The sequence below is a fragment of the Myiozetetes cayanensis genome, unplaced genomic scaffold, assembly GCF_022539395.1.
Source record: "Myiozetetes cayanensis isolate MyiCay16 unplaced genomic scaffold, myiCay2020 scf213, whole genome shotgun sequence".
In the NCBI taxonomy this organism is placed as follows: Eukaryota; Metazoa; Chordata; class Aves; order Passeriformes; family Tyrannidae; genus Myiozetetes; species Myiozetetes cayanensis.
Window position 1 is genome coordinate 24,331 of NW_026087427.1, and position 26,819 is coordinate 51,149.

A 26,819-nucleotide genomic window follows, 5' to 3' on the forward strand; every position below is an offset into this window, starting at 1 on the left:
CTGGAGCCGCCCGCTGGGGAGGGCAGGGGGAGTTCCTGTGGCCCCTGAGGGAGAGACTCCACCCACCCCAAAGACCCCAGGCCCCCAAACACTGAGGGGGGGGCCACAGGACGCGACCCCCCCTTCGAGCGCCCTGGGAGGACTCAACTCTATGATCCGGAAATGCCCGCTCTGGCCGGCCGGGAGGACTCATCTCTATGGTTCCCCCCCGCCTCCCTTATTGGGGATTGGGGGGGCGGTTTCGTCTCTATGACCCCGCCGGGGTGGGCGGAGCGGCCACTTCCGGTCCCGCCCTCCGGGGGGGCGGGGTCCCGCGCGCCAAGATGGCGCAGGCTCTGTCGGCGGAGGAGTTCCAGAGGATGCAGGTGGGGAAATAGGGAAATTAGGGGGCTTTAAGGGGGTTAGGGGTGTTTGGGGCAGGTGGAGGAGTTTAGGGGGTCTGGGGAGGGTCAGAGGGTGTCCCGGGAGCGGGGTTAGCGTTGTTTAGGGGGCATTGGGGTACCTGGGGAGGGTCACGGGGGTCTTGGGAGGGGACCTGAGGGGCTGGGGGTTTAGGGAGACCCCAAAGTCCTCCATGCCTCAAATCCCCCGTTCAGGCGCAGCTGCTGGAGCTGAGAACGGAGAGCTGTCATTTTGGGGGGAGCTTGGGGGTCTGGAGGGTCCTGGGGTCTCAGGGTGGTCCTGGGGGTCTCAGGGGGTCCTGATGGTCTGGGGGTCTCAGGGGTCCTGGTGGTCTCAAGCTAAGCCCCAGGCACAGCTGCTGGAGCTGAGAACAGAGAATCATCATTTTGGGGGGATTGGGGGTCCTGGGGGTCTCAGGGGGTCCTGGGGGCTCAGGGGGTCCTGGGGGTCTCAGGGGGCTCCTGGTGGTCTCCAAGCCCCCAATCCCCAGTTCAGCGCAGCTGCTGGAGCTGAGAACAGAGAGCTGTCATTTTGGGGGGTTGGGGTGTTCTGGGGGTCTCAGGGGTTCCTGGGGATCTCAGAGTGGTCTTGGGAGGTCTCAGGGTGGTCCTGGAGGGTCCTGGGGGGTCTCAGGGTGGTCCTGGGGGGTCTCAGGGTGGTCCTGGTGGTCTCCAAGCCCCTAAGCTCCCCATTCAGGCGCAGCTGCTGGAGCTGAGAACGGAGAATCATCATTTTGGGGGGGAGGTTGGGGGGCTCCTGGGGTATTTTGGGGGTTCCTGGGGTCTCAGGGTGGTCCTGGGGGTCTCAGGGGGGTCCTGGGGGTCCTGGTGGTCTCCAAGCCCCAAAATCCCCCTTTCCCCAGGCTGGAGCTGAGAACAAGAGTCATCATTTTGGGGGGAGATTTGGGGGTCCTGGGGTCTCAGGATGGTCCTGGGGGGTCTCAGGGGGGGTCTCAGGGGGTTCCTGGTGGTCTCCAAGCCCCCCTAAACCCCCCCAGGTGCAGCTGCTGGAGCTGAGAAGGGAGAAGTATCATTTTGGGGGGGAGGTTGGAGGGCTCCTGGGGTATTTTGAGGGTTCCTGGGGGTCTCAGGGTGGTCCTGGGGGGTCTCAGGGTGGTCCTGGGGGATCCTGGGGGGCTCCTGGTGGTCTCAAGCCCCCAAATCCTCAGGCGCAGCTGCTGGAGCTGAGAACGGAGAATCATCATTTGGGGGGACTTGGAGAGTCCTGGAGGTGTTCTGGGGGTTCCTGGGAGGTCTCAGGGGATCTCAGGGTGGTCCTGGTGGTCTCCAAGCCCCCCCAAATCCCCCCCAGGCGCAGCTGCTGGAGCTGAGAACGGAGAACTATCGACTGTCGGACGAGCTGCGCAAGAAGCGGGGCCGGTGGGGGCTCGGGCTCAGGGGTTGGGGGTCTGGGAGGCTTTAGGGGTTTTGGGTGGTCCCTGAGGGTCCCTAGGGGTCCTGGGAGGGGTCTCAGGGGGATTTGGGAGGTTTTGGGGGTCCTGAGGGTCCTGCAGGAGCTCCAGGGTCCCTGGGGGCTCGGGGGGGTCTGGGGGCTTTTGGGGGTCCTGGGGGTCTTGGGTGGTCCCTGAGGGTCCCTGGGGGTCCTGGGAGGGGTCTCAGGGGGATTTGGGAGGTTTTGGGGTTTCCTGGGGGTCCTCAAGGAGCTTAGGGGGTCCCTGGGGGGCTCAGAGGGGCTTTTGGGGAGGGCTTGGGGGTCCGGGGGGCTCTTGGGGGCTGGGGGCTTGTGGAGGGGCCTGGGGTCTTAGGTGGTCTGGGGGCTCAAAGGGGTCCTGATTGGGGGGCCTTGTAGGGGTTTTGGGGGGCTCAGGGATCCCTGGGGTCCCTGGGTGGGTAGGGGTCCGGGGGTTCAGGGGATCCTGGGGATCCTGGGGATCTGGAGTGTCCTGGGGGGCTCAGGGGTCTCTGTCCACCCCAGAGCTGTTGGGGCTGTGTCAGCCGGGGGTCCTGAGGGGTCCCTGGGTGGGTTCTGGGGAGTTCAGGGGTCTGGGGGTCCTGGGTGGGTTCAGGGGATCTGGGTGGGTTCAGGGGTCCTGGGTGGGCTCAGGGGTGCTGGGGGGCCTAGGGATCCTGGGGGTTCAAGGGGTCTCTGGGGAGGTTCAGGGGTCCCTGGGGGGTTCAGGGGTCCTGGGTGGGTTCAGGGGATCTGGGTGGGCTCAGGGGGATCTGGGTGGGCTCAGGGGATCTGGGTGGGTTCAGGGATCTGGGTGGGTTCAGGGGTCCTGGGTGGGTTCTAGGGGTCCTGGGTGGGTTCAGGATCCTGGGGTCCTGGGTGGGTTCAGGGGTCCTGGGTGGGTTCAGGGGTCCTGGGTGGGTTCAGAGGGTCCTGGGTGGGTTCAGGGATCTCTGGGGGGTTCAGGGGTCCCTGGGTGGGTTCAGGGGATCTGGGTGGGTTCAGGGGTCCTGGGTGGGTTCAAGGGGTCCCTTGGGGGTTCAGGGGTCTCTGGGTGGGTTCAGGGGTCTCTGGGTGGGTTCAAGGGGTCCCTGGGTGGGTTCAGGGGTCTCTGGGTGGGTTCAGGGGTCCTGGGTGGGTTCAGGGGTCCTGGGTGGGTTCAGGGTCCCTGGGTGGGTTCAGGGTCTCTGGGTGGGTTCAGGGGTCCCTTGGGGGTTCAGGGTCTCTGGGTGGGTTCAGGGGTCTCTGGGTGGGTTCAAGGGGTCCCTGGGTGGGTTCAGGGGTCTCTGGGTGGGTTCAGGGGTCCTGGGTGGGTCTCAGGGGTCCCTGGGTGGGTTCAGGGGTCCCTGGGTGGGTTCAGGGGTCCCTGGGTGGGTTCAGGGGTCTCGGTGGTCAGGGGTCCTGGGTGGGTTCAGGGTCTCTGGGTGGTTCAGGGGTCTCTGGGTGGGTTCAGGGTCCTGGTGGGTCAGGGGTCTGGGTGGGTTCAGGGGTCCTGGGTGGGTTCAGGGGTCTCTGGGTGGGTTCAGGGGTCCCTGTGGGTTCAAGGAGTCTCTGGGTGGGTCAGGGGTCCTGGATGGGTTCAGGGTCCTGGGGGCTCAGGGGATCTGGGTGGGTTCAGGGTCTCTGGGTGGGTTCAGGGATCCTGGGTGGGTTCAAGGGTCCCTGGGTGGGTTCAGGGGTCCTGGATGGGTTCTAGGGTCCCTGGGGCCTAGGGTCTCTAGAGGCTAGGGTCTCTGGGTGGGTCTAGGGTCCTGGGTGGGTTCAGGGGTCTCTGGGGTGGGCTCAGGGGTCGGAGGGTTCAAGGGTCTCTGGGGGCTCAGGGGTCTGGGGGCTAGGGGTCCCTGGGGTTCAGGATCCTGGGGGCTCAGGGGATCCTGGGGGCTCAGGGGTCCTGGGGTCTCTGGGGGCTCAGGGGTCTCTGTCCCCCAGAGCTGTCAGGGCTGCGCCAGCGGGTGCAGAGCCTGACAAGGACCTGGCCAAGGCCAACAAGGTGAGACCCTCCCAATTGGGACCCCCACCCTTGGGACCCTCCCCACTCCTTGAGCCCCAGACTCCTCCTCACCCTGGGACCCCGCCTGAGACCCCTCACTTGGGACCCCTGAGACCCCACTTGGGACCCTGAGACCCCCACTTGAGACCACCCTTGGGACCCTCCCACCCTTGGGACCTCTAAGACCCCTCCACTCTGGACCCTCGAGACCCCCAGTGACTCCCTTTCTCCCCCTCTTTTCCAGGCCCTCAGTAAGAGCAAGAAGGGCCCAGGTGGGTCCTGGGGGGATTTGGGGGTCCTGGGGGATTTTAGGGTCTCTGTTAGTCCCTGGGGGCTTTTGAGGTCCTGGGGGGATTTTGGGGTCCTGGGGGATTTGGGGTCTCTGTTGGTGCTGGAGGGGATTTGGGGTCTTAGGGGTGCTATGGGGGATTTTGGGGTACTGGGGGATTTTTAGTCCGGGGATTTGGGAGTCCTGGGGGAGTCTGGAGGTTTTGGGAGTCTCTGTGGTGCTGGGGGATTTTGGGGGTGCTGGGAGGATTTTGGGGTCTGGGTATGCTGAATTTTGGGGTGCTGGGAGGATTTGGGGTCCTGGGGGTGCTGGGAGGGATTTTGGGGGTCTCTGGGGGGGTGCTGGGGGAATTTTGGGGGTCCTGGGAGAGGGATTTTGGGAGTCTCTGGGGGGTTTGGGGTCCTGGGGGAGATTTGGGATTCTGGGGTCTGCGGTTTGGGGTGCTGGAGGATTTTGGGGGTCTCTGTTGGTGCTGGGGGATTTTGGGGGTCCTGGGGGATTTTGGGTGCTGGGGGATTTTGGGGGTGCTGGGGATTTTGGGGGTCTCTGTTGGTGCTGGGGGATTTTGGGGTGCTGGGGGATTTTGGGGTCCTGGGGGATTTTGGGGTCCTGGGAGGGATTTTGGGGGTGCTGGGGGAATTTGGGGTGCTGGGGGATTTTGGGGGTCCTGGGAGGGATTTTGGGAGTCCTGGGGGATTTTGGGGGTCTCTTGGTGCTAGGGGGGATTTTGGGGGTGCTGGGGGATTTTGGGGGTCTCTGTTGGTGCTGGAAAGGATTTTGGGGGTCTCTAGGGTACTGGGGGATTTTGGGGTCTTGGGGGTTTGGGGTCTCTGGGGATGCTGGGGAATTTTTGGAGTCCTGGGGGATTTTGGGGTCCTGGGGATTTTGGGGTCCTGGGAGGGATTTTGGGGTCCTGGGAGGGATTTGGGGGGTCCTTGTGAGCACTGGGGGGGGGTCTTTGTGTTTTTGGGGTCCCTGGGTGGGTTCAGGGGTATTTTTGGGGGTCTCTGGGTGTATTTTTGGGGGTTTTGGGTGTATTTTTGGGGTCCCCAGGAGGTGGAGGCGCTGCTGGGGGAGACGTGGATGCTGCAGGGGGTTTGGTGTTATTTTGGGGTTGTTTTGGGGTTATTTTGGGGGTTCAGGATGTTTTTGGGATTTCTGGGTGTATTTTTGGGGGGTCTCAGCCCGTTTTTGGGGTCCCAGGAGGTGGAGGCGCTGCTGGGGAGACGCGGATGCTGCAGGGGGTTGGGGTGTTTTGGGGTTATTTTAGGGGTTTGGGGGCTATTTGGGGTTATTTTGGGGGTATTTTGGGGGTTTTGGGGTTATTTTGGGGGTTCAGGATGTTTTTGGGGTCTGTGGGTGTGTTTTTGGGGTCTCTGGGTGTGTTTTTGGGGTCTCAGCCCGTTTTTGGGGTCCCAGGAGGTGGAGGCGCTGCTGGGGAGACGCGGATGCTGCAGGGGGATTTGGGGGTGTTTTGGGGGATCTCTGGGCGGCTCAGGGTATTTTGGTGGGTTCAGGATGCTTTGGGGTCTGTAGGTGTGTTTTTGGGGGTCTCAGTGTGTTTTTGGGGTCCCAGGAGGTGGAGGCGCTGCTGGGGGAGACGTGGATGCTGCGGGGTTGGGGGTGTTTTGGGGGATCTCTGGGTGGGCTCAGGGTATTTTGGGTGGGTTCAGGATGCTTTTGGGGTCTCTGGGCGTGTTTTTGGGGTCTCTGGGTGTTTTTGGGGGTCTCAGGGTGTGTTTGGGGTCCCCAGGAGGTGGAGGCGCTGCTGGGGGAGACGCGGATGCTGCAGGGGGATTGGTGTTATTTTGGGGGTTTTGGGGGTATTTTTGGGGTTCAGGATGTTTTTGGGGTCTCTGGGTGTGTTTTTGGGGTCTCTGGGTGTGTTTTTGGGGGTCTCAGCCCGTTTTTGGGGTCCCAGGAGGTGGAGGCGCTGCTGGGGGAGACGGATGCTGCAGTGGGGGTTGGGGTGTTTTGGGGTTATTTGGGGTTTGGGGTATTTTGGGGTTATTTTGGGGGTATTTTGGGGGGGTTTTGGGGTTATTTTGGGGGTTCAGGATGTTTTTGGGGTCTCTGGGTGTGTTTTTGGGGGTCTCAGGGTGTATTTTGGGGTCCCAGGAGGTGGAGGCGCTGCTGGGGGAGACGCGGATGCTGCAGGGGGTTGGGGTTGTTTTGGGGGATCTCTGGGCGGGCTCAGGGGTATTTTGGGTGGGTTCAGGATGTTTTTGGGGTCTGTGGGTGTGTTTTTGGGGGGTCTCAGCCCGTTTTTGGGGTCCCCAGGAGGTGGAGGCGCTGCTGGGGAGACGCGGATGCTGCAGGGGGTTTGGGGTTATTTTGGGGTTGTTTTGGGGTTATTTTGGGGGTTCAGGATGTTTTTGGGATTTCTGGGTGTGTTTTTGGGGTCTCTGGGTGTGTTTTTGGGGGGTCTCAGCCCATTTTTGGGGTCCCCAGGAGGTGGAGGCGCTGCTGGGGGAGACGCAGATGCTGCAGGGGGTTGGGGGTGTTTTGGGGTTGTTTAGGGGTTTGGGGGCTATTTAGGGGTTATTTTGGGGGTATTTTGGGGGGGTTTTGGGGTTATTTTGGGGGTTCAGGATGTTTTTGGGGTCTCTGGGTGTGTTTTTGGGGGGTTTGGGTGTATTTTTGGGTGTATTTTGGGGTCCCAGGAGGTGGAGGCGCTGCTGGGGGAGACGCGGATGCTGCAGGGGGGGGTTGGGGTTGTTTGGGGGATCTCTGGGTGGGCTCAGGGGTATTTTGGGGTTGTTTTGGGGTTATTTTGGGTGGTCTCTGTATTTTTGGGCTCTCTGGGTGTGTTTTTGGGGGGTCTCAGGGTGTGTTTGGGGTCCCCAGGAGGTGGAGGCGCTGCTGGGGGAGACGCGGATGCTGCAGGGGAAGCTGCAGAGCCAGGAGGACGATTTTCGGCTCCAGAACAGCACCCTGCTGAGGGAACTGGCCAAGGTGGAGACCCCAAATGTCCCCAAAACTGACCCCAAATATCCCCAAATGTCCCCAGAGCACCCTGCTGAGGGAGCTGGCAAAGGTGGGACCCCAGAGACCCCAAATGTCCCCAAAACTGACCCCAAGTATCCCCACAGCACCCTGCTGAGGGAGCTGGCAAAGGTGGGACCCAAAACTGACCCTAAATAACCCCAAATGACCCCAAATCTGACCCCAAATGTCCCCAAAGCTGACCCCAAATGTCCCAAATGACCCCAAAACTGACCTCCAAATGTCCCCAAATGTCCCCACAGCACCCTGCTGAGGGAACTGGCCAAAGGTGGGACCCCAAATGTCCCCAAATGACCCCAAATGTCCCCACAGCACCCTGCTGAGGGAGCTGGCCAAGGTGGGACCCCAAAATGACCCTAAATGACCCCAAATGTTCCCAAATGACCCCAAATGACCCCAAATGTCCCCAAATGACCCCAAATGACCCCAAATGTCCCCACAGCACCCTGCTGAGGGAGCTGGCCAAGGTGGGACCCCAGAAATGACTAACCCCAAATATCCCCAAATGTCCCCAAAACTGTCCCCAAATGTCCCCACAGCACCCTGCTGAGGGAGCTGGCAAAGGTGGGACCCCCAGAGACCCCAAATGTCCCCAAATGACCCCAAAACTGACCCCAAATGTCCCCACAGCACCCTGCTGAGAGAGCTGGCAAGGTGGGACCCCAAAACTGACCCCAAATGACCCCAAAACTGACCCCAAATGTCCCCACAGCACCCTGCTGAGGGAGCTGGCCAAAGGTGGGACCCCCAGAGACCCCAAAACTGACCCCAAATGTCCCCAAATGTCCCCAAAGGGTCCCCAAATGTCCCTTGTTGAGGGAACTGGCCAAGGTGGGACCCCAAAACTGACTCCAAATGTCCCCAAAACTGACCCCAAATGTCCCCAAATGTCCCCACAGCACCCTGCTGAGAGAGCTGGCAAAGGTGGGACCCCAGAGACCCCAAAACTGACCCCAAATATCCCCAAATGTCCCCACAGCACCCTGCTGAGAGAGCTGGCAAAGGTGGGACCCCAAAATGTCCCCAAATGTCCCCAAAACTGACCCCAAATGTCCCCACAGCACCCTGCTGAGGGAGCTGGCAAAGGTGGGACCCCAGAGACCCCAAAACTGACCCCAAATGACCCCAAAACTGACCCCAAATGTCCCCAAATGTCCCCACAGCACCCTGCTGAGGGAGCTGGCAAGGTGGGACCCCAAATGTCCCCAAATGTCCCCAAAACTGACCCCAAATGTCCCCACAGCACCCTGCTGAGAGAACTGGCCAAGGTGGGACCCCAAAATGTCCCCAAATGACCCCAAATATCCCTAAATGTCCCCACAGCACCCTGCTGAGGGAGCTGGCAAAGGTGGGACCCTAAAACTGACCCCAAATGTCCCCAAATGACCACAAAACTGACCCCAAATGTCCCCAAGTGACCCCAAAGTGTCCCCAAATGTCCCTTGTTGAGGGAGCTGGCCAAGGTGGGACCCCCAGAGACCCCAAAGGGTCCCCAAAGGGTCCCCAAAGGGTCCCCAAAGGGTCCCCAAAGTGTCCCCTGGGCCACCTTGGGGGTCTCCTGGGGTCATTTTGGGGTTCCAGGGGTGTTTTGGGGGTCCCAGAGCTGGTTTTGGGGTCCCATGGCCATTTTTAGGGTTCCCAGAGCCGTTTTTGGGGGTCCCAGAGCCATTTTTGGGGGTCCCAGGGGGTATTTTGGGGTCCCAGGGGGTATTTTGGGGGTCCCAGAGCCATTTTTGGGGGTCCCAGGGCCATTTTTGGGGTCTCATGGCTGTTTTTGGGGGGGGGTCCCAGCTGTGTGCCCAGATCGAGGGGCTGGAGGAGGAGAACCGGCGGCTGCAGGAGGGGGCCCCAGAGACCCCCAGGGACCCCAGGCCCTCCAGGACCCCCAAAGTCGGCAGAGCCCCCAGGACGGGGCCAGAGGGGATGGGGGCCCCTGACGGTGAGGGGGCACCTGGGGGGTATTGGGGGGGTCTGGGGGCTTGGGGAGGTTTTGGGGGTCCCTGGGGGCTTGGGGAGGATTTGGGGGTCCTTGGGGGTTGGGGGTCTGGGAGGGTTTTGGGGGACCCAGGGCGTTTTGGGGGTCCCTGGGGGCTTGGGGAGGTCTTGGGAGTCTCAGGGGTCCTTGGGGGCGGTTGGGGAGGATTTAAGGGTCTGGGGGATCCTGGGGGGTTGGGGAGGATCTGGGGGTCCTTGGGGGTTTGTGGGTCTTTGGGGGTCTGGGGGGTTGGGGAGGTTTTGGGGGCTCTGAGGGGTTTGGGGAGGTTTTTGGGGGGTTTGAGGGGTCCTGGGGGTCTGGGAGGGGTTTGGGGGCTCCAGGGGGATTTTGGGGTCCCAGAGATCTTGGGGGAGGGGGAGGGGCCCAGGAGGGTCTGGGGGGGTTGGGGGTCTGGGGTGTTTTTGGGTGGTCCCAAAGAGTTTTTTGGGAGGAGGGGGATCCCTGTGGACATTTGGGGCTCCCTGGGGGTGGGGGTGTTTTGGGGGTCCCTGAGGGATTTGGGGAGGACTTGGGGGTCTCTGGGTCTGACCCCCTCTGCAGCCTCCAGAGCCCCCAGGAGCTGCAGGAGGGAGGGGCGACGCCCTGGAACCACTGGCACCCCTGCCCAGGTAGGGGGACTTGGGGGTCTCTGGGGGTTTGGGGATTTGGAGAAATTTGGGGAGATTTGGGAGGGCTTTGGGGGATTTGGGGAGGCTTGGGGTGTTTGGGGGATTTAGGGGGTCTTTGGGGAGATTTGGAGGGCATTTGGGGAGGCTTGGGGTGTTTGGGGGATTTGGGGGATTTGGGGGATTTGGAGGTGATTTGGGGGTCTTTGAGGGATTTGGGGGTCTCTGGGGACTTTGGAGGGATTTGGGGGAGATTTGGGGGGATTTGGTGGGGTCTCTGGGGGATTTGGGGGTCTTTGGAGGGATTTGGGGGTCTCTGGGGATTTCGGGGTCTCTGGGGACTTTGGAGGATTTGGGGGATTTGGAGGGGATTTGGGGGATTTGGGCGTCTTTGGAGGGATTTGGGGGGTCTCTGGGGGATTTGGGGGGTCTCTGGGGACTTTGGAGGGATTTGGGGGGTTTGGGGAGGATTTGGGGGTCTGGGGGGCACTCGGGGTTTTGGGGGTCTCTGGGGAGGTTTGAGGGGTCTCTGAGGGGGTTTGGGGAGTTTGAGGGGTTTGGGTGGGGATGTGGGGGCTCTCTGGGAATGTTTTGGGGGTCTCAGGTGGTTTTGGGGTGGCTTTTGGGGTCTCTGGGGGTATTTGGGGGTGTTTTGGGGGTCTCTGGGGGTGTTTGGGGGTCTCAGGTGGTTTTGGGTGATTTTGGGGGTCTCAGGTGTTTTTGGGGTGTTTTTGGGGGTCTCTGGGGGTCTCCCACAGGCAGAGGTGGCCCAGCTGCAGGCAGAGGTGGCCAAGGTAAGGAGGGGGAGGGGGATTTGGGGGTCTTGGGGGGTGGGGTCTCCTGAGAGGGATCTGGGGGAGGGTTTGGGGTCTGGGAGGGGATTTGGGGGGTCCTGGGGGGGATATTTGGGGTCCCAGGGGGATTTGGGGGCAATCTGGGGGGACCTGGGGTGGATTTGGGGTCTCTTGAGGTGGATTTGGGGTCTCCTGGGATGGATTTGGGGTCTCTTGGGATGGATTTGGGGTCTCTGGGGTGGATTTGGGGTCTCTTGGGGTGGATTTGGGGTCTCTTGGGGTGGATTTGGGGTCTCTTGGGGTGGATTTGGGGTCTCTGGGGTGGATTTGGGGTCTCTTGGGGTGGATTTGGGGTCTCTGGGGTGGATTTGGGGTGGATTTGGGGTCTCTGGGGTGGATTTGGGGTCTCCTGGGGTGGATTTGGGGTCCCTGGGGTGGATTTGGGGTCCCCTGGGGTGGATTTGGGGGGATTTGGGGTTGATTTGGGGTCTCTGGGTTGGATTTTGGGTGGATTTGGGGTCCCCTGGGGTGGATTTGGGGTCTCTGGGGTGGATTTGGGGTCTTTGGGGTGGATTTGGGGTCTCTGGGGTGGATTTGGGGGGATTTGGGGTGGATTTGGGGTCTCTGGGGTGGATTTGGGGTCTCCTGGGGTGGATTTGGGGTGGATTTGGGGTCTCTGGGGTGGATTTGGGGTCTCTGGGATGGATTTGGGGTCTCTGGGGTGGATTTGGGGTCTCTGGGGTGGATTTGGGGTCCCTGGGGTGGATTTGGGGTCTCTGGGGGTGGATTTGGGGTCTCTGGGGTGGATTTGGGGTCTCCTGGGGTGGATTTGGGGTCTCTGGGGTGGATTTGGGGTCCCTGGGGTGGATTTGGGGTCTCCTGGGGTGGATTTGGGGTCTCGGGGGTGGATTTGGGGTCCCCTGGGGTGGATTTGGGGTCTCTGGGGTGGATTTGGGGGGTCTTGGGGTGGATTTGGGGTCTCTTGGGGTGGATTTGGGGTCTTTTGGGGTGGATTTGGGGGGTCCTGAGGTGGATTTGGGGGGATTTGGGGTGGATTTGGGGTCTCTGGGGTGGATTTGGGGTCTCTGGTTTGGATTTGGGGTCTCTGGGGTGGATTTGGGGTCTCCTGAGGTGGATTTGGGGTCTCTGGGTTGGATTTGGGGTGGATTTGGGGTCTCTGGGGTGGATTTGGGGTCTCTGGGGGTGGATTTGGAGTCTCTGGGGTGGATTTGGGGTGGATTTGGGGTCTCTTGGGGTGGATTTGGGGTCTCCTGAGGTGGATTTGGGGTTTCTGAGGTGGATTTGGGGTCCTCTGGGTTGGATTTGGGGGGATTTGGGGTTGATTTGGGGTCTCTGGGGTGGATTTGGGGTCTCTGGGGTGGATTTGGGTGGATTTGGGGTGGATTTGGGGTCTCCTGAGGTGGATTTGGAGTCTCTGGGTTGGATTTGGGGTGGATTTGGGATGGATTTGGGGTCCCCTGGGGTGGATTTGGGGTGGATTTGGGGTCTCCTGGGGTGGATTTGGGGTCTCTGGGTTGGATTTGGGGTCTCTGGGGTGGATTTGGGGTCTCTGGGGTGGATTTGGGGTCTCTGGGGTGGATTTTGGGTCTCCTGGGGTGGATTTGGGGTCTCTGGGGGTGGATTTGGGGTGGATTTGGGGTCTCTGGGGTGGATTTGGGGGGATTTGGGGTGGATTTGGGGTCTCTTGGGGTGTATTTGGGGTCTCCTGAGGTGGATTTGGGGTCCCTGGGATGGATTTGGGGTCCCCTGGGGGTGGATTTGGGGTCTCTGGAGTGGATTTGGGGTCTCCTGGGATGGATTTGGGGTCTCTTGGGGTGGATTTGGGGTCTCCTGGGGTGGATTTGGGGTCTCTTGGGGTGGATTTGGGGTCTCTGGGTTGGATTTGGGGGGTCCTGAGGTGGATTTGGGGGGATTTGGGCTGGATTTGGGGTCTCTGGGGTGGATTTGGGGTCTCTTGGGGTGGATTTGGGGTCTCTGGGGTGGATTTGGGGTCTCTGGGGTGGATTTGGGGTCTCCTGGGGTGGATTTGGGGTCTCTGGGGTGGATTTGGGGTTTCTGAGTTGCCTCCCCCTCTTTTCCCCCCCAGCTGAGGGAGGAGCTGAGGCAGCAACGGGACAGGTGAGACTTTTGGGGGCATTTTGGGCCATTTTGGGGCATTTTATGATGTTTTGGGGCCATTTTGGGGTCATTTTATTGTGTTTTGGGGCCATTTTGGGGTCATTTTATTGTGTTTTGGGGCCATTTTGAGGTTATTGTGTTTTGGGGGCATTTTGGGGTCAATTTATTGCAATTTAAGGTAATTTTTTGGTCATTTTATTGTGTTTTTGGGCCATTTTGGGTCATTTTATTGTGTTTTGGGAACATTTTGGGGTCATTTTATTGCATTTTGGGGCCATTTTGGGGTCATTTTGGGGTCATTTTAATCAGTTTGGGGTCATTTTATTGCAGCTTGGGGTCTTTTGGGGTCGTTTCGAGCCGTTTTTGGTCATTTTGGGGTCAATTTGAGCCGTTTTTGGACCATTTTGGTGCCAGTTTGGTTCATTTCGGGGTTATTTTGGGGTTGTTTGTGCCCATTTTGGGGGTTACTTTGGACTTTTGGGACATTTTAGGATAATTTTTTGGTATTTTGGGGTCGTTCGGGGCCGTTTTGGGCCATTTTCAGCCATTTTGGGGTTTTTTTGGAGTCATTTTTGGGGTAATTTTTTGACCATTTTGGGGTCATTTTTGGGCAATTTTGGGGTCAATTTTGGGCAATTTGGGGTCATTTTTGGGTCATTTTAGGGACATTTTGTTGCATTTTTGGGGCCATTTTGGATTCTTTTTTTTGCATTTCGGGGCCATTTGGGGTTCTTTTGTGTTTTGCATTTTGGGGCAATTTTGGGGTCATTTTGGGTTCTTTTGAGGGCATTTCAAGCCAATCAATTTTGGGGTCACTTTGGGCCATTTTGGGATCATTTTTAGGCATTTTGGGGTCTTTTTTGCCATTTTGGGGTAATTTTTTGACTCCTTTGTGAGCAGTTTTTTCAGGCCATTTTTGGGGTGGTTTTGGACCCTTTTGGGACTGTTTTAGGTGCATTTTGGGGGAATTTTCTGGCCATTTTGGGGTAATTTTGAGGCATTTGGGGCCATTTCACATCGTTTGGGGACCGGTTTGGTTCTTTTGGGGTCATTTGGGGCCAATTTGGGGTCGTTTGGGGCCATTTTCAGTCATTGGGGGGTCATTTTTGGGTCATTTTTGGCCATTTTCAGTCATTGGGGGATCATTTTTGGGTCGTTTTGGGCCATTTTCAGTCATTGGGAGGTCATTTTTGGGTCGTTTTGGGCCATTTTGGGTCATTTTTGGGGTGATTTTTGGACCATTTTGAGGTGGTTTGGGGTCATTTTGTTGCATTTTGGTGTCATTTTGGGGCCATTTTAGGGCTATTTAGTTGCGTTTTGGGGTCATTTTGGGTCCGTTTTGAGTCATTTTGGGTCATTTTGGGGTTGCTTTGCTACATTTTAGGTTTTTTCGTTGCATTTTGGGTCATTTTTGGGACCTTTTCCCTGATTTTTGCCCGTTTTTCCCTGTTTTTTTCCCAGTTTTCTGCAGCTGCAGGCGGAGAAGGAGACGCTGCTCCAGAACAGCCGGTGGGATTTGGGGGTTTTGGGGGGGATTTTGGGGTCCCTGAGGAGATTTGGGGGTCCCAGGGTGGGTTTTGGGGGTCCCAGGGAGATTTTGGTGGGATTTTGGATGTCCCTGGGGGGATTTGGGGGTCCCAGGATGTGTTTTTAGGATCCCAGGGGGGTATTGGGGGGTTTTTGGGGTCCCAGGCTGTGTTTTGGAAGTCCCAGGGTGTGTTTTGGGGTGTTTTTGGGGTCCCAGGATGTATTTTTGGGGGTCCCAGGGTGCGTTTTGGGGGTCCCAGGGTGTGTTTTTAGGATCCCAGGGGCGTTTTAGGGGGTTTTGGGAGGTCCCAGGATGTGTTATGGGAGTTTTTGGGGTCCCGGGGGGGGGTTTGGAGGTCCCAGGGTGGGTTTTGGGGGGTTTTTGGTGTCCCAGGATGTGTTTTTTGGGTCCCAGGGTGTGTTTTGGGGTCCCAGAGTGTGTTTTGTGGTCCCAGGGTGTGTTTTGGGGTCCCAGGGTGTGTTTTTGGGGGTCCCAGGGGGGTTTTGGGGGATTTTGGGGGTCCCAGGGCATGTCTTGGGGGTCCCAGGGTGAGTTTTGGGGGGTTTTTGGGAGTCCCAGGGTGAGTTTTGGGGTTTTTGGGGTCGCAGGCTGTGTTTTTGGTGTCCCAGGGTTTGTTTTTGGTGTCCCAGGATGTATTTTTGGTGTCCAAGGGTGTGTTTTTGGTGTCCCAGGGTGTGTTTTTGGGTGTTTTTGGAGTCCCAGGCTGTGTTTTTGGTGTCCCAGGGTGTGTTTTGGGGGGTTTTGGAGGTCCCAGGCTGTGTTTTTAGGATCCCAGGCTGTGTTTTGGAGGTCCCAGGGTGTGTTTTTAGGATCCCAGGGTGTGTTTTGGGGGTTCCAGGCTGTGTTTTTAGGATCCCAGGGTGTGTTTTGGGATGTTTTTAGGATCCCAAGGGGGTTTTGGGGGGTTTTTGGAGGTCCCAGGGTGTGTTTTGGGGTGTTTTTGGGGTCCCAGGGTGTGTTTTTGGGGTCCTGGGGTGTGTTTTGGGGGTCCCAGGGTGTGTTTTGGGGTGTTTTTAGGATCCCAGGGTGTGCTTTGGTGTGTTTTTGGGGTCCCAGGCTGTGTTTTTGGGGTGTTTTTAGGATCCCAAGGGGGTTTTGGGGGGTTTTTGGGGTCCCAGGCTGTGTTTTTGGGGTCCCTGAGCCCCCCCTGAGCCCCCCCGTGCCCCCCAGGAGCGAGGCCGAGCAGCTCCGGGCCCGGCAGGATTCGGAATTCCGGGAGCTCCAGGCCCGGATCCGGCGGCTGCAGCAGGACCTGGACGAGGCCACCCAGGTGGGGGGGCGGGGGGGGCACACAGGATTTGGGGGTCCCAGCCCCCTGACAGATTTTGGGGGTCCCAGGCCCAGGGGGCTGCAGGAAGGTTTGGGGTCCCAGCCCCCTTGATGTATTTTGGGGGTCTCAGGCCCGGGGGCTGCAGGAACTCACTGATGGTTTTGGGGGTCCCAGCCCCTGATGTATTTGGGGGTCTCAGGCCCGGGGGGGCTGCAGGAACTCACTGATGGTTTTGGGGGGGGTTTCAGCCCCCCCTGACAGATTTTGGGAGGGGTCCCAGGCCTGGGGGGGGCTGGAGGAAGGTTTGGGGGGTTTTTGAGCCCCCTGACAGATTTTGGGAGGGTCCCAGGCCTGGGGGGCTGGAGGAAGGTTTGGGGGTTTTTGAGCCCCCCATGACAGGTTTTTGGGGGTCCCAGGCCCAGGGGGGGCTGCAGGAGCTGAGTGAGGAGCGGGTCAGGAGTGTTTTGGGGGTTGTTTTGAGCCCCCCCTGATGTATTTTGGGGAGGGTCCCAGGCCCAGGGGGTTCAGGAAGGTTTGGGGGTGTTCCCAGCCCCCACGATGTATTTGGGGGTCCCAGGCCCAGGGGGTTCAGGAGTGTTTGGGGGTGTTCCCAGCCCCCTGATGGAATATTTTGGGGGTCCCAGGCTCAGGGGGCTGCAGGAGCTGAGCGAGGAGCGGGTCAGGAGTGTTTGGGGGGGTTCAGGAATGTTTGGGGGTCCCAGGCCCAGGGGGCTGCAGGAATATTTAGGGGGTTTTGAGCCCCTGATGTATTTTGGGGGTCCCAGGCCCAGGGGGGCTGCAGGAGCTGAGTGAGAAGCAGGTCAGAAATGTTTTGGGGGGTTCAGGAAGGTTTGGGGGTTTCCAGCCCCCTGATGTATTTTGGGGGTCCCAGGCCCAGGGGGCTGCAGGAGCTGAGCGAGGAGCGGGTCGGGAGTGTTTGGGGGTGTTTTGAGCCCCCTGATGTATTTTGGGGGTCCCAGGCCCAGGGGGTTCAGGAGTGTTTGGGGTGTTCCCAGCCCCCTGATGTATTTTGGGGGTCTCAGGCTCAGGGGGCTGCAGGAAGGTTTGGGGGTCCCAGCCCCTGACAGATTTTGGGGGTCTCAGGCTCAGGGGGCTGCAGGAAGGTTTGGGGGTCCCAGCCCCTGACAGATTTTGGGGGTCTCAGGCCCGGGGGCTGCAGGAACTCACTGATGGTTTTGGGGGGTTGGGGGGCTCAGGGGTTCCAGATTTAGGGGGCCTGGATGGTGGGGGTCTCCAGCCCCCTGAACCCCTGACAGATTTTGGGGGGTCCCAGGCCCAGGGGGCTGCAGGAAGGTTTGGGGGTCCCAGCCCCCTGAAAGATTTTGGGGGTCCCAGGCCCAGGGGGCTGCAGGAAGGTTTAGGGGTCCCAGCCCCTGACAGATTTAGGGGGTCTCAGGCCCAGGGGGCTGCAGGAACTCACTGATGGTTTTGGGGGGTTCAGCCCCCTGAAGGATTTGGGGGTCCCAGGCCCGGGGGGCTACAGGAAGGTTTGGGGTCCCCAGCCCCCTGACAGATTTTGGGGGTCCCAGGCCCAGGTGGGGCTGCAGGAAGGTTTGGGGGTCCCAGCCCCCTGACAGATTTTGGGGGGGTCTCAGGCCCAGGGGGTCTGCAGGAACTCACTGATGGTTTGGGGGGGTTGGGGGCTCAGGGGATCAGATTTAGGGGGCTGGATGGTGGGGTCTCCAGCCCTGAACCCCTGACAGATTTTGGGGGGGTTCCCAGGCCCAGGGGGGGCTGCAGGAAGGTTTGGGGGGGTTTCCAGCCCCCCTGATGTATTTTGGGGGTCCCAGGCCCAGAGGGGCTGCAGGAATATTTGAGGGGTTCAGCAAGGTTGGGGGGTTCAGGAGTGTTTTTGGGGTCCCAGGCCCAGGGGGCTGCAGGAAGGTTTGGGGGGGTTCAGGAGTGTTTTTGGGGGTCCCAGGCCCAGGGGGCTGCAGGAAGGTTTGGGGGGTTCAGGAAGGTTTGGGGGTGTTTGAGCCCCCATGACAGGTTTTGGGGGTCCCAGGCCCGGGGGGGGCTGCAGGAGCTGAGTGAGGAGCGGGTCAGGAAGGTTTGGGGTTTTAAGCCCCCGATGTATTTTAGGGGGTCCCAGGCCCAGGGGATTCAGGAAGGTTTGGGGGTCCCAGCCCCTGACAGATTTTGGGGGTCCCAGGCCCAGGGGGTTCAGGAAGGTTTGGGGGTTTTAAGCCCCTGATCAGTATTTTGGGGGTCCCAGGCCCAGGGGGCTGCAGGAGCTGAGGTGAGGAGCGGGTCAGGAAGGTTTGGGGGTTCAGGAGTGTTTGGGGGGTTCAGGAGTGTTTTGGGGGGTTCAGGAGTGTTTTGGGGTCCCAGGCCTAGGGGGCTGCAGGAATATTTGAGGGGTTCAGGAAGGTTTGGGGTGTTTTGAGCCCCCATCACAGGTTTTTAGGGGTCCCAGGCCCGGGGGGGGCTGCAGGAGCTGAGTGAGGAGCGGGTCAGGAGTGTTTTGGGGTGTTTGAGCCCCCGATGTATTTTGGGGTGGTCCCAGGCCCAGGGGAGTTCAGGAAGGTTTGGGGGGTTCAGGAGTGTTTTGGGGGTCCCAGGCCCAGGGGGCTGCAGGAGCTGAGTGAGGCGGGTCAGGAGTGTTTTGGGGGTGTTTTGAGCCCCCGATGTATGTTTAGGGTGGTCCCAGGCCCGGGGGGTTCAGGAAGGTTTGGGGGGTTCAGGAGTGTTTGGGGGTCCCAGGCCCAGGGGGCTGCAGGAGCTGAGTGAGGAGCGGGTCAGGAAGGTTTGGGGGGTCAGGAGTGTTTGGGGGGGTTCAGGAGTGTTTTGGGGTCCCAGGCCCAGGGGGCTGCAGGAAGGTTTGGGGGTTTTAAGCCCCCCCTGATGTATTTTTGGGGGTCCCAGGCCCAGGGGGGGCTGCAGGAAGGTTTGGGGGGGTTCAGGAGTGTTTTTGGGGGTCCCAGGCCCAGGGGGGGCTGCAGGAGCTGAGCGAGGAGCGGGCCAGGAGTGTTTGTGGGGGTTTTTAAGCCTTTCATGACAGGTTTTTGGGGGTCCCAGGCTCAGGGGGGTTCAGGAAGGTTTGGGGGGTGTTTTAAGCCCCCTGAAGGATTTTGGGGGGGGTCCCAGGCCCAGGGGGGGCTGCAGGAGCTGAGTGAGGAGCGGGCGCGGGAGCTGCGCGAGAGCCGCGAGCGGGGGGAGCTCCTGCACTCCCAGCTCCAGGTACGGGGGGGCTTTGGGGGGAGCTTTGGGGGGGCTTTGGAGGGGTTTGGGGGGGCTTTGGGGGGAAATGAGGGGCATTTTGGGGGCTTAGGGGGTTCCTCAGAGGGATTTAGGGGGTCCTGGGGGAAATGGGAGGAAATGGGGGCCATTTTGGGGGCTTGGGGGTCCCCAGAGGGATTTAGGGGGTCTTGGGGGCTTTGGGGGTCCCCAGAGGGGTTGAGGGGGGTCTTGGGGGGGAAATGGGTGCATTTTGGGGGGCTTTGGGGTGTCCTCAGAGGGATTTAGGGGAGTCATGGAGGGGGTTGAGGGTCCTGGAGGGGGTTTGGGGGTCCCAGGGTGGAATTTGGGGGTCCCAGGGTGGGATTTAGGGGTCCCAGGGGGTGAATTTAGGGGGTCTCAGGGTGGGATTTGGGGGTCCCAGGGTGTGATTTTGGGGTCCCAGTGGCTGATCTGGGGTCCCAGAGCCCTGGGGGTTTTGGGGTCCCAGGGTGTGAATTTGGGGGTCCCAGGGTGGGATTTGGGGTCCCAGGGTGGGATTTGGGGGTCCCAGGGTGGGATTTGGGGGTCCCAGGGTGTGAATTTGGGGGTCCCAGTGGCTGATCTAGGGGGTCCCACAGCCCTGGGGGATTTGGGGGTTCCTGAGTGTGAATTTGGGGGTCCCAGGGTGGGATTTGGGGGTCCCAGGGGGTGAATTGGGGGTCCCAGGATGGGATTTGGGGGTCCCAGGGGGTGGGGGTCCCAGGGTGGATTTGGGGGTCCCAGGGTGGATTTTGGCGTCCCAGGGTGGGATTTGGGGGTCCCAGGATGGGTTTAGGGGTTCCAGGGGGTGGATTTGGGGGTCCCAGAGCTCTGGGGAGTTTGGGGGTCCCAGGGTGGAATTTGGGGGTCCCAGGGTGGGATTTGGGGTTCCTGAGTGTGGTTGGGGGTCCCAGGGTGGGATTTGGGGGTCCCAGGGTGGGATTTGGGGGTCCCAGGGTGGAATTTGGGGTCCAGGATGGGATTTGGGGGTCCTGGAGGGGCTTTGGGGGTCCCAGGGTGGGATTTGGGGGTTCCTGGGTGTGAATTTGGGGGTCCCTGGGTGTGAATTTGGGGGTCCCGGGATGGGATTTGGGGGTCCTGGAGGGGCTTTGGGGGTCCCAGGGTGGGATTTGGGGGTCCCAGGGGCTGATCTGGGGGTCCCACAGCCCTGGGGGGTTTGGGGGTCCCCGAGTGTGAATTTGGGGGTCCCAGGGTGTGATTTGGGGGTCCCAGGGTGTGAATTTGGGGGTCCCAGGGTGGGATTTGGGGGTCCCAGTGGCTGATTTTGGTGTCCCAGTGACTGATCTGGGGGTCCCACAGCCTGGGGGGTTTTGGGGGTTCCTGAGTGTGAATTTGGGGGTCCCGGGATGGGATTTGGGGGTCCTGGATGGGCTTTGGGGGTCCCAGGGTGGGATTTGGGGGTCCCTGGGTATGAATTTGGGGGGGTCCCAGGTGGGATTTTGGGGTCCCAGTGGCTGATCTGGAGGTCCCAGAGCCCTGGGGGGGTTTGGGGGTCCCCGAGTGTGAATTTGGGGGTCCCAGGGTGGGATTTGGGGGTCCCAGGGGTGAATTTTGGGGTCCCAGGTGGTGAATTTTGGGGTCCCAGGGGCTGATTTTGGGGGTCCCAGTGGCTGATCCAGGGGTCCCACAGCTCTGGGGGGTTTTGGGGGTCCCTGAGTGTGGATTTGGGGGTCCCAGGGTGGGATTTGGGGGTCCCAGGGTGGGATTTGGGGGTCCCGGGGGGCATTTTGGGGGTCCCTGGGGCTGATTTGGGGGTCCCAGTGGCTGATCCAGGGGTCCCACAGCTCTGGGGGGTTTTGGGGGTCCCTGAGTGTGAATTTGGGGGTCCCAGGGTGGGATTTGGGGTCCCAGGGTGGGATTTGGGGGTCCCAGGGGGTGACTTTGGGGGTCTCTCCCAGGTGGTCTCGGGGGAGCGGGAGCAGCTCCGGCTCCGCTTGGACGAGGCTGAGGCTGCCCAGGTAAAAACAAAACCCCAAAACCCCAGGACCCCTGGGACCCCGGGGGTTTGGGGGTCCCCCTGGGCTCTGGGGGGGTCTCCCCTGTCTTGGGGACCCCCAAATTTGGGTGTTCCCAGGAGAAGCTGCAGCGGCTGCAGGAGGAGCTGGAGCAGAACCGGGCTAGCTCGAGGTCAGGGGGATTTTGGGGGTCCTGGGGGCATTTGGGGGTCTGGGGTGGTCTCTGGGGGGCCTGGGGGAGTTTGGGGGGTCCTGGGGGGGTTTGGGGGGGTCTTGGGGGGGTCCTGAGGGAGGTTTGGGGAGTTCTGGGCAGACTGGGAGGGGTCCTGGGGCAGCTTGACGTCAGAGGGGGATTTTGGGGGGAGTTTGGGGGATTTTGGGGGGGTTTGGAGGGTCCTGAGGGTGTTTGGGGGGTCTTGAGGGTCCTGGGAGGAATTTGGGGGGTCCTGGGGGTTTGGGGGGTGTTGGGGGGTCTGAGGGGTTTTGGGGGGTTCTGGGCAGACTGGGAGGGGTCCTGGGGGCAGCTCGAGGTCGGGGAATTTTTGGGGGAGGTGGGGGGTCCTGGGAAAATCTGGGGGGGTCTTGGGGGGTCCTGGGGAATTTTGGGGTGTCCTGGCAAAGTTTGGGGGTCCTGGGGAGATTGGGAAATTTGGGGGGGGATTTGGGGGCTGCCTTGGGAGCTCAAGGGTTGTGGGACCCCCAAAAAGGGGGTCTGGGGTCTTTGGGACCCCCAAAAAGGGGCTGTGAGACCCCAGAAAGAGGTCTGGGGGTCTTTGGGATCTGCAAAGGGGTGTGGGGCCTGTGGGACCCCCCCAAAAACGCCCCCCGTGCCCCCCCAGGCCCGGCTGGGGGAGGAGCAGCGACTGAGGGAGCTGCACGAGGGGGAGGCCAAGGCCCTGAGACAGGTGGGACCCCCAAAATACCCCCCAAAATACCCCAAATCCACCCCAAAAATATCCCCAGAGCCCTCAGACAGGTGGGACCCCAAAATCCCCCAAAATACCCCAAATATCCAAAATCCACCCCAAAATATCCCCCAAAGGCCCTGAGACAGGTGGGACCCCCAAAATCCCCCCCCAAAATACCCCAAATCCACCCTAAAACATCCCCAAAATATCCCCAAGGCTCTCAAACAGGTGGGACCCCGAAATACCCCCAAATACCCTAAAATGTCCAAAATCCACCCCAAAATCCCCCCAAAGTCTTCAGACAGGTGGGACCCCCAAAATACCCCCAAAATATCCAAAATCCACCCCAAAATATCCCCCCAGAGCCCTGAGACAGGTGGGACCCCCAAAATACCCCCCCAAATACCCCTAAAATATCCAAAATCCACCCCAAAATCCCCCCAAAGTCTTCAGACAGGTGGGACCTCCAAAATCCCCCCCAAAATAACCCAAATCCACCCTAAAACATCCCCAAAATATCCCCCCAAAGTCTTTAAACAGGTGGGACCCCCAAAATACCCCCTAAAATACACCCCAAAATAACCCAAATCCACCCCAAAATATCCCCCAGGACTCTCAGACAGGTGGGACCCCCAAAATCCCCCCCAAAATCCCCCCAAAATCCCCCAAATCCACCCCAAAATATCCCCCCAGAGCCCTGAGACAGGTGGGACCCCAAAATCCCCCCAAAATACCCCAAATCCACCCTAAAACATCCCCAAAATATCCCCCAAGGCTCTCAAACAGGTGGGACCCCAAAGTCCCCCAAAATCCCCCAAAGTCTTCAGATAGGTGGGACCCCAAAATACCCCAAAATATCCCAAATCCACCCCAAAACATCCCCTCAAGGCCCTCAGACAGGTGGGACCCCAAAATCCCAAAATCCCCCCAAAATATCCAAAATCCACCCAAATACCCCCAAAGTCTTCAGACAGGTGGGACCCCCAAAATCCCCCCAAAATACCCCAAATCCACCCTAAAACATCCCCAAAATATCCCCCAAGGCTCTCAAACAGGTGGGACCCCCAAAATACCCCCCCAAATACCTCTAAAATATCCAAAATCCACCCCAAAACATCCCCCCAAGGCCTTCAGACAGGTGGGACCCCCCAAATCCCCCCAAAATATCCCAAATCCACCCCAAAATCCCCCCAAAATATCCAAAATCCACCCCAAAGTATCCCAAATCCACCCCAAAATCCCCCCAAAATATCCAAAATCCACCCCAAAACATCCCCCCAAGGCCTTCAGACAGGTGGGACCCCCCAAATCCCCCCAAAATATCCCAAATCCACCCCAAAGTATCCCAAATCCACCTCAAAATATCCCCAAAATATACCCCAAAAATATCTCTTGGGGTTCTCAGACAGGTGGGACCCCCAAAATCTCCCAAAAATACCCCAAAATACCCCCAAAAATATCCTTCAGGATCCTCAGACAGGTGGGACCCCCAAAATCCCCCCAAACCCCTCCTGACCCCCAAGCCCTCCTGGACCCCCAAACCCTCCTAGGACCACCCAAAGCCCCCGGACCCCCAAAATCCTTCTGTGACCCCCCAAACCCCCTGACCCCCAACCTTTGCCAGGACCCCCAAGCCCCTCCCGGTCCCTCAAAATTCCCCAGGACACCTCCAGAACACCCCAAACCCCTCTGACCCCAACACTCCCAGGACTCCTCAAGCCCCCGACCCCCAAACCCCTATGACCCCAAACCCCCAGGACCCCCAAGCCCCTGACCCCCAACCTTTGCCCAGGACCCCCAGCCCCTCCCTGGTCCTCAAGAATTCCCCCAGGACACCTCCACAACACCCCAAACCCCTCTGACCCCAAAGCACCCCAGGACTCCTCAACCCCTCCCCAAACCCCCAAACCCCCAGGACCCCCAAACCCCCTGACCCCCAGAATTCCCCAGGAGCTGAGGGACGTGCGGGACGGGCAGCGCATCCTGGAGAAGAAGGGCAGCCGCTGCGGTGAGGAGGGGGCTCAAGAGGGTCTGGAGGTCAAGACCTGCCCGTCTCAAGGGGTCCCTGAGCCCCAAACCCCCTGAGCCCCCAAAAGTCCCCCTTCCCCAGCTGAAGGACCTGCGGCGGCAGCTGCAGGAGGAGCGGCGCCGGGGATCGGCTGCAGGAGCGGCTGCAGGGGCTGCTGGCGCCCAGCAGGGCCCGATCCGGGTGGGATTTGGGGGTCCTCAGGGGTGGGGGTCCCTCGAGGTCGGGGGTCCCCCAACTCAGGGGTCCCCAAGGGTTTGGGGGTTTTTGGGTGTTGGGGTCAAGGGGGTTTGGGGTGGGTGTTGAGGCACTGGGGTTTGATGGGGTTTGGGGAGTCCTGGGGGTTTAGGGGAGTTTAGGGATTTTGGGGGGTTCTAGGGAGTCCCCAGGGTGAGGGGGTCCCTCGGGGGTGGGGGTTCCCACAGCTCAGGGGTCCCCAAGGGTTTGGGGGTTTCTGGGTGTTGGGGTCCAAGGGGGTTTGGGGTGGGAGTTCAGGCACCGGGTTCCTGCAGGGTCCTGGGGGTTTAGGGGAGTTTGGGGGATTTGGGGGGGTCCCAGGGGTCCCCAGGGTGGGAGGGGTCCCTCGGGGTCGAGGGGTCCCCACAGCTCAGGGGTCCCTAAGGGTTTGGGGGTTTTTGGGTGTTGGGGTCCCAGGGGGTTTGGGAGGTACCGGAGTCACTGGGGTTTGCAGGGATCCTGGGGGCTTTGGGGGAGTTTGGGGGATTTGGGGTCCTGGGGGTCCCTAGGGTGGGAGGTCCCTCGGGGTCAGGGGGTCCCCACAGCTCAGAGGTCCCCAAGGGTTTGGGGGTTTTGGGTGTTGGGGTCCAAGGGGGTTTGGGGTGGGAGTTCAGGCACCGGGTTCCTGCAGGGTCCTGGGGGGTTTAGGGGAAGTTTGGGGGATTTTGGGGGGTTTTGGGGGTCCCGGGGTGGGAGGGGTCCCGTCGGGGGTCGGGGGTCCCCACAGCTCAGGGGTCCCCAAGGGTTTAGGGGTTTTTGGGTGTTGGGGTCCAAGGGGGTTTGGGGAGGTACCAGAGTCACTGGGGTTTGATGGGGTTTGGGATAATCTAGGGGGTTTAGGGGGAGTTTGGGGGTTTGGGGGGTCCCAGGGGTCCTCGGGGTTGGGGGGTCCCTCGAGGGTCGGGGGTCCCCACAGCTCGGGGGTCCCCAAGGGTTTGGGGTTTTTGGGTGTTGGGGTCCGAGGGGGTTTGGGGTGGGAGTTCAGGCACCGGGTTCCTGCAGGGTCCTGGGGGTTTAGGGGAGTTTGGGGGATTTGGGGGGTCCTGGGGGTCCCCGGGGTGGGAGGGTCCCTCGGGGGCCAGGAGGGTCCCCACAGCTCAGGGGGTCCCCAAGGGTTTGGGGTTTTGGGTGTTGGGGTCCAAGGGGGCTTGGGGAGGTACCGGAGTCACTGGTGTTTGATGGGGTTTGGGAATCCTGGGGGTTTAGGGGGATTTGGGGGGTCCCAGAGGGTCCCCAGGTTTGGGGGTCCCTCGGGGTCAGGGGCTCCCCACAGCTCAGGGGTCCCCAAGGGTTTGGGGGTTTTTGGGTGTTGGGGTCCAAGGGGGTTTGGGGAGGTACCGGAGTCACTGGGGTTTGATGGGGTTTGGGAATCCTGGGGGGTTTAGGGGATTTGGGGGGGTCCCAGAGGGTCCCTGGGTTTGGGGGTCCCTCGGGGGGTAGGGGGTCCCCACAGCTCAGGGGTCCCCAAGGGTTTGGGGGTTTTTGGGTGTTGGGGTCCAAGGGGGTTTGGGGTGGAAGTTCAGGCACCGGGTTCCTGCAGGGTCCTGGGGGTTTAAGGGGGGTTTGGGGGGATTTGGGGGGTCCCAGAGGGTCCCTGGGTTTGGGGGGTCCCTCGGGGGCGGGGGTCCCCACAGCTCAGGGGTCCCCAAGGGTTTGGGGGTTTTGGGTGTTGGGGTCCAAGGGGGTTTGGGGTAGAAGTTCAGGCACTGGGTTCCTGCAGGGTCCTGGGGGTTTAAGGGGAGTTTGGGGGGATTTGAGGGGATTTGGGGGTCTTTGGGGTCCAGGGGGTCCCTTGGGGGTGGGGGTCCCCACAGTTTGGGGGGGTCCCACTGGGTGTCCCTGGGTTGTTTTTGGGGTCCCCCCTGCCTGTTTGTCCCCCCCAGGGCTGGAGGAGCTGGGGTTGGACAGGGGGTCCCTGGGGGGATTTTTGGGGGGTCCCTGGATGGATTTTGGGGTCCCTGGGGGGGTTTTGGAGGTCCCTGGGTGTGTTTTGGGGTCCCCCCTGACTGTCCCCCCCAGGGCTGGAGGAGCTGGGGTTGGACGGGGGGGGTCCCTGGATGGATTTTGGGGTCCCTGGGTGGTTTTTGGGGGTCCCTGGATGGATTTTTGGGGTCCCTGGGGGTATTTGGGGGGTCCCTGGGTGGTTTTTGGGGGTCCCTGGGTGGTTTTTGGGGTCCCTGGGTGGTTTTTGGGGTCCCCCCTGACTGTTTGTCCCCCCCAGAGCTGGAGGAGCTGGGGTTGGACGGGGGGTCCCTGAGGGTTTTGGGTCCCCAGGGCTGGATGGAGCTGGGGTTGGAGGAGTCCCTGGGGGTATTTGGGGGTCCCTGGATGGATTTTGGGGTCCCTGGATGGATTTTGGGGTCCCTGGATGGATTTTGGGGGTCCCTGGGTGGTTTTTGGGGTCCCCCCTGACTGTTTGTCCCCCCCAGGGCTGGAGGAGCTGGGGTTGGACGGGGGGTCCCTGGATGGATTTTTGGGGGGTCCCTGGATGGATTTTGGGGTCCCTGGGTGGTTTTGGAGGTCCCTGGGTAGGTTTTGGGGTCCCCCCTGACCCCGTGTCCCCCCCAGGGCTGGAGGAGCTGGGGTTGGACGGGGGGTCCCTGGATGGATTTTGGGGGTCCCTGGATGGATTTTTGGGGTTCCCTGGATGGATTTTGGGGTCCCTGGATGGATTTTTGGGGTCCCCCCTGACTGTGTCCCCCCCAGGGCTGGAGGAGCTGGGGTTGGACGAGGGGTCCCTGGATGGATATTTGGGGGTCCCTGGATGGATTTTGGGGTTCCTGGGGGATTTTGGGGTCCCTGGGTAGTTTTGGGGTCCCCTGACTGTTTGTCCCCCAGGGCTGGAGGAGCTGGGGTTGGACGGGGTGTTTGGGGTCCCTGGATGGATTTTGGGTCCCTGCTGCTCCCTGGGATGGAGTTTGGGTTGGACGGTTCCTGGGTGGATTTTGGGGTCCCTGGATGGTTTTGGGGTCCCTGGGTGGTTTTAGGGTCCCCTGACCCGTG

General features: G+C 60.5%; 1 protein-coding gene across 1 annotated transcript in view; it reads left to right on the plus strand.

Moving 5' to 3' along the window:
* Window positions 1-323: 323 nt before the first annotated feature.
* The window catches only part of GRIPAP1 (GRIP1 associated protein 1), a 31,913-nt gene continuing 5,417 nt past the window's right edge, over window positions 324-26,819 (plus strand). The window contains 18 exon segments of the mRNA XM_050318889.1: window positions 324-365; window positions 1,714-1,771; window positions 3,733-3,771; window positions 3,774-3,802; window positions 4,047-4,068; window positions 6,934-7,046; window positions 8,889-8,936; window positions 10,457-10,492; window positions 12,600-12,631; window positions 14,093-14,140; window positions 15,351-15,450; window positions 18,565-18,651; window positions 20,589-20,648; window positions 21,485-21,550; window positions 23,504-23,561; window positions 23,650-23,704; window positions 23,706-23,762; window positions 24,113-24,147. Coding sequence (XP_050174846.1) covers window positions 324-365; window positions 1,714-1,771; window positions 3,733-3,771; window positions 3,774-3,802; window positions 4,047-4,068; window positions 6,934-7,046; window positions 8,889-8,936; window positions 10,457-10,492; window positions 12,600-12,631; window positions 14,093-14,140; window positions 15,351-15,450; window positions 18,565-18,651; window positions 20,589-20,648; window positions 21,485-21,550; window positions 23,504-23,561; window positions 23,650-23,704; window positions 23,706-23,762; window positions 24,113-24,147 — 985 coding nt within the window.